The sequence below is a fragment of the Nematolebias whitei genome, chromosome 7 (assembly GCF_014905685.2).
Source record: "Nematolebias whitei isolate Nwh7 chromosome 7, NemWhi1, whole genome shotgun sequence".
Classification (NCBI taxonomy): Eukaryota; Metazoa; Chordata; class Actinopteri; order Cyprinodontiformes; family Rivulidae; genus Nematolebias; species Nematolebias whitei.
In genome coordinates, this window is record NC_056504.1 from 47,832,831 (window position 1) to 47,844,014 (window position 11,184).

General features: G+C 43.1%; 2 protein-coding genes across 2 annotated transcripts in view; one reads left to right on the plus strand and one right to left on the minus strand.

The window, feature by feature from the left end:
* Positions 1–11,184, plus strand: part of LOC119412013 (gastrula zinc finger protein XlCGF57.1-like) — a 520,281-nt gene that overhangs the window by 49,925 nt on the left and 459,172 nt on the right. The window lies entirely within an intron of this gene.
* The window catches only part of LOC119412005 (filamin-B), a gene marked incomplete in the record, with an annotated part of 80,202 nt that overhangs the window by 6,135 nt on the left and 62,883 nt on the right, over positions 1–11,184 (minus strand). Inside the window, 12 exon segments of the mRNA XM_037678979.1 lie at positions 2,038–2,160; positions 3,354–3,506; positions 3,598–3,801; positions 3,890–4,048; positions 4,327–4,500; positions 5,760–5,888; positions 6,035–6,175; positions 6,492–6,597; positions 8,491–8,574; positions 8,878–9,125; positions 9,198–9,387; positions 9,457–9,610. Coding sequence (XP_037534907.1) covers positions 2,038–2,160; positions 3,354–3,506; positions 3,598–3,801; positions 3,890–4,048; positions 4,327–4,500; positions 5,760–5,888; positions 6,035–6,175; positions 6,492–6,597; positions 8,491–8,574; positions 8,878–9,125; positions 9,198–9,387; positions 9,457–9,610 — 1,865 coding nt within the window.

Consider the following 11,184-nt stretch of genomic DNA (forward strand, 5'->3'; position numbering starts at 1 on the left):
AATGTCCTGCATGTCCATGGCTGTGAAGGACAAAGGACAGGGTTTAACACACAGAGTATTTATCCAGCTTAGCACGTATCCACAGAGTGTGATGCTGCTCAGAGCCGCCTCCAGCTCTCATGTTAAAAATCTTGGTGTTATTTTTGATCAGGACACGTCTTTTGTCCCCCACATTAAAAACGTTACCAGAACCACCTTCCTCCACCTGAGTAATATCACTAAAATTAGAAACATCTAAAAATGATGCAGAAAAACTGGTCCATGCATTTGTCACGTCTAGACTGGATTATTTCAGTGGTTTATTATCTGGATGTCCAAACACTTCTTTAAAAAGTCTTCAGTTGATCCAAAATGTTGCTGGAGTTACTGGGAGAGATCATCTCTCTCCAGTTTTAGCTTCTCTCCACTGGCTCCCTGTCAAATCCAGAATAGAATTCAAAATCCTACTTCTAACCTACAAAGCTCTCAACCACCTAGCTCCATCTTATATTACAGATCTTATTGTTCCATATTTTCCTAACAGAGCACTTCGCTCTCAGACTGCAGGTTTACTTGCGGTTCCTAGAGTTTGCAAAAACAGAATGGGAGGAAGATCTTTCAGTTATCAGGCTCCTCTCTTGTGGAACCAACTTCCAGTTTCTGTCCATGAGGCTGACACATGGTCCAGTTTTAAGACTTTCCTTTTTAATAAATCCTATAGTTAGGGTGGGCTTGGTTTCCTGAGCTGTCCCTTATCCTATGCTGCTATAGGCTTAGACTGCTGGAGGACATACTGACCTCATTGCATCAAATGAATAGTTTGTATTTGTCCAACAAAGTTCAGTCAGGTCATCCGGACAGTTAAATGTTTCGTCCTTCTTCCGAGGAGCCACAAACAAACCGAGTCCCACAAGCAGCGCACTCCCATACTGGACCAACCAGTTTGCTGGTTCTGGGACCTGCCCTCTCCCCCGTCGACTCCTCTGAGGCAGCCATAGCGGTTCAAAATATTAAAGTTCATGCTCAATAATCCAGGTAAAAAATTATTTATTTTTAAACCTGGATTATTGAGCATGAACTTTAATGTTTTAAACGGTTTATAAAATCTGCCTGAAGGTGCAAAATATCCTTGAAGCTTGAAATAAATAAAATTATCCTGTATATTGTAACTAGCACACATTTAATAAAAACAAACTATAGTTTGTGACGTTATGAAATTAAAGATTGTAAGAGAATAACGAGAAACTGGACCATGTAACAGAAAACAAAAGAACATTTAAATAGTTTAAATAAAAATGATTAATTTTAGTCAATGAATGTTTAAACTGAATTAAGATGTTTGAGATTAAAACGCTCCGTTCACATTTTTTCTGTCATTTTGATTTTAGATTTATAAACTCGCTAAATAAAAAAAATAAAACGTGCAAAATAAAAAAAGAAGCGCATCACGTTGCAAACCTTTTACTGCAACCCCAGGAATTAGAACGCACCCTCCACCCCAGCTCTGCCAGCAGAGCCGAGGGAGTCAACAACCCAAACACCCCTCGCCACGCTCGCTCCTCCTGCCAGCACCAGACCAGAGAGGCCGGAAATGAGGCAGACCCATCGTGAAGAGGCGCTCCGATCCGGAGCCACGCCACGGCCGGACCTCCCGGACCACCAGACAGAGCAGGAGGAGCGGAAGGAAGGACGGGAAAGATGCTGCCGAGACAAGACCAGGAGGAACCAGCTCGCTGGAGGAGAGACAAGAAAGGAGGACACAAAGGGAGAGATAGGAGGAGAAAAAAAGAGACGCTGAGGAAAAACTGATGGGAAGAAACGAGTGGATCTGGAATAAAAGTTTGGAAAGAAGAAGTTAGATCTGACTGAAGAATAAAACACAAACGACAGGAAGTAAAAACGTGAATCCAAATAAGAGACGAGAGGAAGTGACAGACAGGAAACGCTTATTAAAAAATGAGGCTGAGCAGCTCGGCCGATGAGCAACAACTCCGATTCTCTCAGCTCAAACTTTCAGTTTGGTTTCAAAATAAAACACTTTGATAAACGTGTTTCTACCTGGTATCTTCAGGTTCAGGTCACACACGCTCCCGATGCTCGCAATCGACGCCGCCTTCTGCCGACGGGTGATGCTCTCACGTATGCGACCCTCGCCAGTCACCCGCACCGTGAACGGACTTCCTGTTGGCAAATAAACGGACGAATCATTTCTGTAAACACGTTTCTCATCGTGTTTCAATAAAGCCATTGGAACGTTAAGACAGCGGCCATAACTTTGATTTAACTGGATAAAAGTGAAGGATTAGCCTCAGACTCCTTCGTAACAAACGTATAATCTGACAGCAGATTATCAGCTGACACGGTTTTTAAAAGAACAGCCACAGATTAATCTCCCGCTGGGATTAACAAGATTAAGGTGAGACGAGGTGCATCACGAAAATAAACTGTCAAATTCATCCGATAAGAGATTTAATCATCATTCGTGATGAACTAGACTTATTTCCTGCTTAGACTCCGGCTGAATGCAGAGAGCTGAATTACATTAGCTAAAGAAGCTAAAACTGAACTGTTAAAGCTAAAAGAAGCAAATATCAGCTGAAAGCTAAAAGTAGTAAATGGAGAGCTAAAATCAAATCCTCGCTAAAACGAACTGTTAGCTAAAAGTAGCAAACAGCAAAAGAAAAGCTTTAAGCTGCATTTGGCCAGCTAAAGGCTTGCTGAAATCTAAAAGTAGCAAACAGCTACCTAAAAGCTAAAATGACGGTAGTAAATGCTGCCTAAAATCTAAAACTAGAAAAATGCTAGCTAAAAAAAAGAGAAAAACCTTAGCTAAAAGCAGTAAAAGGCAAATAAAAACAGGAAAATGCTAGCTAAAAGCTGCAAATAGCCAAGTAAAATGATCAAATGGCTGAAATCAAAGCAAAGTTAAAAACAGCAAAAGACGAGCTTCAAGATGCATGTGGCTAGCTAAAAGCTATTTGTAACGGCTACCTTAAATCTAAAACTGACAAACCGTTAGCTAAAAGCAGCAAATAGCTAAGAAAAATGATCAAAGGGCTGAAATCTAAAAGTGACAAAGGCAAGTTAAAAACGGCAAAAGACGAGCTTCAAGATGCATGTGGCTAGCTAAACGCGGCAAAAGGTTAGCTAAAACCTAAAAGTAGTAACATAGTAGCTAAAAACTAAAAGCAGCAACAGAAGACAAAAACAGAGCCCGCTCGCTGAAGCAGAATTCAAAGAGAACAAAACGTTTCTGAAGGATTTGAGGAGTTCTTGATGGGAAACGTTTGTAAATAAAGTTTAATTTTTCTCAGGAGAAGGAAACTGATCCTTTGTCAAATCGTTGTGATTTCAAAATAAAAGCCTGCTCCTGCCTGGGATGTGTTCCTCAGCGAAGCGGATGGAGACGATGTAGTTCCCCGGTTCTGTTGGGCAGTAGGTGACTTCGCAGGTCCCGTCCTCCAGGTCTTTGGTCTGGATGTCCACTTTACTGGGACCTTCGATGGCCAGAGCCAGACCACCATAACCTGCAGACCACCCAGACAGACCAAACTGTGTTTGAGTAACGGACAACGCTGTGGTTCTGAGACAGTTCTGATGAAAGCCGTGTGGACCCACCGGCGTCCTGCGTGTCCACCACGAAGCTGGCGTCGGTGAAGGTGGTGCCCTGAACGAGGCCGTCGCCGTGAGCTTTAACCCGCGTGGAGTCGCCGATTTCTGACTGGACCACCATGATGGTGATGGGACTGTTGGGGACATGTCGACCATTTTTCAGGATGCTGACCACATGCTCGCCCACCTCCCGGGGGATGAAGGAGATACCTGGAGGACGACGGAGAAAGAAGCAGGAAAGAGTGAGACAAGAAAAAAAAGAGCTAAATAAAAAGGAGCCGGTGCTGTTGTGCGTTACCGATGTGGTTGTTGGCCATCCTCTTCAGCAGGCAGGGCTCGTCGCGTCCCGACGGCGCCCTGATGCTGGCGGTCAACACGCTGAGGTCGCTCTCGTGGATGTCCAGAGAGAAATCTGCCGCCGAGCCCAGTTTGACCTGAGAGCGGCGCTGGTTGTCCTCTGAAAGCAGAAACCTGAAGTTATTTCATCAACTGTTGTGCTTCGTGACGAAACGACAACAGAGCGGAGCTCCATGAAGAAAAGACGCTCGTTTCAAAGAAGGAAACTATAAAAGAGCCAGTTTGGTCCATCTGGGCTACCGTAGTCACACGACTAATACAGATAATTTATTAAAACGCAGAAACTGCAGCATCAGTGCAGTAAAAGATTTTTTTAAATTCACGAGTATCATGCTCCTCTTTGTGTGTGTGTGTGTGTGCACGTGTGTGTGTTCTGACCAATTATTTTGGCGTTGAAGGGGCTGCCGGCGATGTGCTCCTCGTTGTATTTGACCAGGATGTTGTAATCTCCCGGGAGCGTCGGCAGGTAGCTGACGCTGCACGTCCCGTCTTTGTTGTCCACGCAGCTGATCTCGGCTTTGGACGGACCCTCGATGGCCAAGTCCAGACCTCCTGGACAGACGGACGGTTGTTCAGACGGAGCAGCCGAACAAGGCCTTTAAAATCTGCTGCCACTATTTTAACCTAAAAGTTCCAAATTAACCGAAACAATGATCAAATCGAGAAACGCCGAGTGCTAAAATCAAACGGCTGAAAAAGCTGAAACTCCGCTGCAAATGCAGAACAGCTGCTAAAAGAAAAGAGGCCAACAAGAAGTAAATACGACGACTTGTGCAGATGACTGCAGTTACTTTGTGTCGGCTGAGCCGGACGTTACTTCGACTTGAGCTGGTTGAAAACGCTGCTGCTCGCCTGTTAGCAGAAAACCAGTCATCTGCTTTAGAATCACTACACTGGCTCCCAGTTCACTTCTGGATATTCATTTAAAGGTTCTTTTATTTGTTTTTAAATGTCTTCACGGTCTCGCCCCGCAGAACCTGTCCGACCCGCTCCAGATGCACGTTCCCTCAGGTCTGCAGGTCACTTCCTGTTGGTCGTTCCAAAGAGGTCGAGCGTTTTCAGTCGCTGCCCATAAACTGTGGAACGAGCCGCCGACACCAGACAGGACGACTCACTTCCTGTTTGAAAATCTTTGGCTTTTAACTCCGTTTGAGACGTTGGCTTCTACTGGTTTTTGTTTTAGTGCCAGTTCGGTCCATTGTTTTTATTGATATTGTTTGTTTGCTTTTATATGCGTTTTATTGGTGTACAGCACTTTGGCCTCGGATGTTGTTTTTATAGTGCTTAATAAGCAAAGTTATATTGTATCGTAAAAAGTTATTGAGAAGCATAAAAGGCGAGCTAAAGTTAGCAAGTGACCAACCAAAAGAATCTTGAGGCCAATCAAAAAGTATCAAAAGGAAAAAAAGGCTAAAAGTAGCTAAAAGATCTAATCAATAACACCAATAGGAAAAGCTTAAAGTATAAAAAAAAGCTCGCTAAATGTATCAAAGGCAAGCTAAAAGTGGCAAAACACCAGGTTAAAGCAGCTAAAGGTTAGGTAAAAGCAAATAAAGATTATTTAAAAAGTACTAAAAGGCTAGCCAAAAGCTAAAATCATCAAATTTAAGCTAAAAGTAGTAAAATGTAGTGAACAACATTGATAAATAAAATATTGATATTTTAAGGAATATACAGAACAATTAAAGTATCTGTTGTAATGAAATAAAATCGTATGAAACCTTCTGGTCTTGTTTTCTTAAATATGAGGCCCCCCCCCCCCCCCCACAACACCACAATTTGTATTTTGGTCCTCTCGTTAGCTGAAGCACCTTCAGAAGCTTCGTCTGTGAAGACGGTGAAGGTCGACAGCTTGTTGGCGACGCCGTAGCTCAGTCCGGGACCGTAGGCCGTCACATTTGGACTGCTGGCGTGGTTCACGTAGAACTGAAGGGGAGACTCTGAAACACAAACGACGGAGTCACTCCATGTTTTTAAAGACGCCCGTTCGGCTCCAAACTTTAAGCTGTGGTTCTCCTCGAGGACAGCAGGGCGCGACGTTTCACCTCGAGCATCGTTCGTGGTAGTTTCTTCGTTTGCGTCTCACCTGGGATGTGCGTGCCATTATATTTGATGTGCATCTCGTGCAGGCCGGCCTCCGTGGGGGCGTACTGCACCGTCACCGTCCCGTCCAGGTTGTCTGTGATCAGAGGCTGAGCAGGTTTACCTGAAGGCATCAGCACCTCACCTGAGGCAAACAGAAACGAGTCGTTTCTCCTTCATGTTTCATTACAGCCTGCAGGTTGAGGGGTTTCACTCGGACCAGTGAAGTGAACAAACACACCTTCTGTTAACTGGACTTCCTGTTTTTAAACCAACATTTAGGTTTTTAGAGCCCTAAATGATAAAAATTTTTTCTAAAAGGTTTGTCCAAATCGGGCACCCAAAAATTTAATTATCGTATGGAACTTTGCGTTGCTTTGAAATGAACCCTGCTCTGTGAATAACCTTATTTAACACATAAACCCCACATGTAGCACATCTGTAAGGTTTTCAGTCTTCACCTGTGATCTCTCCCTTCCTGAAGGAGAACGGTATCACCATGTCGAACGGTCGGAAGCCGCTGCCGTTCACGCTGCCACCGACTGATTTGTAGTTTTCTGACGTCACCTGGAGGAGACGGAGAGAGATCAACACCAACAGATTCTCTGTGACCCGCATCAGAAGCATCCGAGCCCCGCCCACTCAGAGAGGGGCACCCTGGGAAGTGAAGTGCAGTGAAGCAGGAAGAACACGGTAGTGATGATGAAGATGATGAGACTGTGAGGCAGCCACGGCGATGAAGAGTGCACAAACAAAACCCCAGAAACACGGCGGCACCTTCTGTAGAGCGTCCCAGAAACTGCAGGAGTTTGTTTCATGACATTAGTTTGTTGACGTCCCACCGAATGAGACACGAAGAGAAGCGACGACGCGATGGAGGCAGAGCAGGTGAGCAAACTTTAAAAGAGAGGAGTTAGATTGGAACCTGCAACCGTTCACCTGCAACAGAGAGGAGGGCGCCCCCAGGTGTGTAAAAGTCTTTAAATGGGTCCTGATGTAATCCAGGTCAATAAATCAGAACAAAGTTAAATCAGGTCATCTGGTCCTCTCAGATAAACAAACAAACAAATAAAAATCTGTCCAGATGGCCTGACTTAACTTTTCTGTGATCTTTAACTGGGTGCGTTAATGTTTAACAGAAGTTTTAAACCACCACAGATTCTTTATAAACTTTAAAAGTCTGGAGACGTTTTTCTTTGGACTCTGGCTCGTGGTCCAGGACCAGGACCAGATTATAAATAAGAAAACTGAACGAGTCGAAGACAAAATTAGATTCAGGCCTAATTTAATTTGTTTTTCCAGTTTTACATCAGAGGAACATTACCTGAAAGTCCCATCAACATCAGACCCCCCCAGTGAAGACGTGAAACACGGCCTCAGAAGCGTCAACCTTCGGCTGATCGCCAGATTCTAAAAACTCAAACTTCTGGTCCACAAAACAACGGCACCAAAGACCGGTGATCCAAACTCCCACCAGCTGAAGTAAACATCTCTCCATCCACCGTCTCTCCCAGGTCACTGGTGCCCATATCCAGCAGTCACTGTGCGAAAGGTGGGGTACACCCTGGACACATCACAAGACTATTTCAATTGGCGGGTCAGCGGACGCACGCGGCCGGTGATCCAGTGATCCATCTGAGCTTAACGCAACTTTTTTCTTTTTTTTAACCTCTTTCAACCGGCCGGTTGGACCTGCCTCCTCCTCTACAAGTAGATGAACACAATTTGATATTGTACATTCTTATTTAGTTTTTTTTGTGCTGTATAATTCGCAAAACCCGAGACTGGCCCGCACATTATTATGGTCCGGTCCCGAATCCAGGTCGAGCTGGATTGGGCTCCACATTCGGGTTAGAAATGACAGCTCTAGTATACTGGATACTGGTGGCAGCCATCTTGGATTTTTACGTGGCAGCCTAATTTTTGATAGTGACCTTTCTTCTGTCTAGATGCAGCCACACAACGAAATGGAAGTCAATGGGAACAAAAACTGTTTGAAACAGAACCCGACTTGCAATCACTGATCACAATATAAGTGATTTAATACACGGGCTCAGATTAGAAAGTTTTTGCCAAGTTGTCTTTTGTGTCGACTCGATCCAACACGTGTCCATCCCAGAGTTAGGATTCTTCTTCTTTTATTATTATTTTTTTTAACAAATATAAAATATTCTCTTCAGAATAACCAGATTCTGCAGAGAAAGAGTTAAAAAAAAAGGAGCCAAAGTCCAAGGAAAAACTCTGAAAGACTCAAAGTCCGGAGAACTTTTATTTTATCTGAAGTAGTTCAGAGTCCAATTAATTATTAATAAACTGAAAATGAACTTTTCCATTTTCATTGTTTAGGGTTGTTGGAACAATTCTCTTCTTTCGTGGTGGTAAAGAAACAAACCGATACCCAGATGTTTAAAATACCTGAAACATCTGATTGTGTGTGTGTTGGTGTGTGTATTTTGGTACCCATGGTTGGAAGCCAGCTCCAGGGGGAGTGGCCTGTTTCTGTGGAGACATCTGCTGTTGCATGATGGGTAGTTCGTCTGTAGCCTGAGGACACGACAGTACAGGTTATTACATCTGACAAAGACCGGCTCGGGGGGTTTCAGAGCTTGGTTACTCCTGGTTTTAAGAAGTTCGGGTCGACGTGTTGGAGGCTCGGCGAAGCCGCTCGTGCATCTTTAAACGTTTAAACAAGTCAACCCGATCATCTAGTCAAATCGAGATGGACTGAAAACAAACTGGTTTTGTAAAGTAAGCAGCCTAAAGCCCACCCGACAGACTTCACGGAGCTCTGCTGGTTCTGGTTCATGTTAACGAGTGGGTCTGTGGACCATTAGTCTGGACTCTCACCATGACTTTGAAGGGGCTGCGCGGGACGTTTTCTCCTCCGAAGCGGACGTAGATGACGTAATTGCCGGGCTCGGGCGCGGTGTAGAAGATGTCGAAGGTGCCGTCCTCGTTCTCCATGACCTCGGCCTCCACCTCGCTCCCGTCGGGCTGAACCACCACGCAGCTCACCTTTCCCTTCCCAGCACCCTTTGTGTTCACCATCAGGCCCAGCTCCTCGCCGATGGTCACGGTTGGACCAACACCAGGACCTGGGAACGCAACGCCTTTAGATTCTCATCTTTATACGTTTTTCTGAAAAGTTGCCGTTTTTCTTTTATTACCTGTGACCGTGCACTTGCTGGCGTCTCCGGTTGCCGTGGCACGGACTCTGTAGGGCGACGCAGGAATGTCGTCACCGCCGTATTTTATGACGATGGTGTAGCGGCCGGCGCGGTCGGGGATGTAGACCACGGTGTAGGTACCGTCACCGTTGTTGTGGATGCTGGGCTGCTTCGGTTTTCCATCTGGATCCTGAAGTTTAAACGTAGGGATTTAGATCCGTTTGATGCATCCCGATCCGTGTGTGTGCACGTTACTGACCGTGATCTGCACGCTCAGCTGGCCCTGACCGGCGTCACTGGCGTCGATGTTGAACTCGACGGGGAAGCTCGCGGGGACGCCGCTGGTCAGCCCGGGGCCGCTGGCTCGCACTTTACTGGCATCGTGAGTCGGAAGAACTCTGAACTTGAAGGGACTGAAGAGACAAAGTTAAAAGAATTAATGTTTTAATGGCGTGAATTCAGTGCGTTAAGTTTCTAAAATCTTTACTCTTGAAATGAACCGTTATTAGAAGCAACAGTTTAATCTTTACAATAAATTCTGATCATCGTTATCACCCATCTGAACATAAATCTAAGTTTACATGCGTCAATTAACATAAATTAAATAAAAAGAGCATTCTTCAAAAGATAACTCGTATCTCTGACATTTGATTCTTCAAATATATATTTTTTATCTAAACCAAAGCATCACCTGTTGACACATTAACAACAAAGTAGGTTTTAATTGAAGCACTTTTATTTCTTGTAGCCATAAATTAATTTTTTTATTAAATATCTGATTTGCAATAAGTCATTAGTAATTAATTAGACTGTTTACAGTAGGGGTGCCCACACCTTTTCATCATGGAGCTTTTTTAAAACGACCAAGTCAAAGTGATCTGCTGTATCCATACCCATCTGCTCACTACAGACTCATGTTCGGGCCGCTGTTTAACAAACCGTTTAATATACCGTATATTTTACATTATTGGTGTTTAGTGTACATCTTAGATCCTTGTATTTTGTTTTATACTTTATATTTTTGCTATTTTCGGGTGTAACTGGGACCTTGGGTACACCATTTCTTTCCACCTCATGTATCACATGTGATGTGAATGACAGAACCTTGAACCTTGAATCTACTTGCTATAAGACCCCGTTTACACGAGAACAACTCTGGAAACTCGAGTGTTTTTCAGTGTTTATTGGGGTAATAAACAAAAAACAAGTGGTTTACACGAAAACGCTGTAGTTTCCATGTCAGTCGTGTTGCCAGATAAAAAACTATTATCTATAATACTGTGGTTTTAAAATGATAGTATGTTGACCTACACTGTCAAATGTTCTGAGTAAAGATATCCTAAGATGTGTGTGTGTGTTGTGTTTGTTGAACATGTGCACAGAAAAGGAAGGAGTAAATAAGACATTTTAAATTTATCTGGCAACCCTGACTCAGCTGCACTCATCGTGCACGCAGTGTCTGCGCAACAGTTACGTCCAAACTGGTGAAGACACCAACGTCTCTTTGGAGCCTGGATTTTATTCGTTTTGCTCCAACAAGCTGAAAAACGGTGAGCAGCACAAAAACACTCTGCTGTCTGACATTTATTACAAGTGTTGTTATTTACTATAAGTGTTGTTATTTATTATAAGTGTTATTTATTATGTGTTATTTATTATAACATATTTATTATAAATGTTATTCATCATAACTGATGTTATTCATCATAACTGTTATTTATCATAACTGTTATTATTTATTATAACTGTTATTTATTATAATTATTATTATAACTGTTATTTATTATAATGGTTATTTATTATAACTGTTATTTATTATAATGGTTATTTATTATAAGTGTCGTTATTTATTATAACTGTTATTATTATAACTGTTATTTATTATAACTGTTATTTATTATAATGGTTATTTATTATACGTGTTGTTATTTATTATAATGGTTATTTATTATAAGTGTTGTTATTTATTATAAGTGTTGTTATTTAT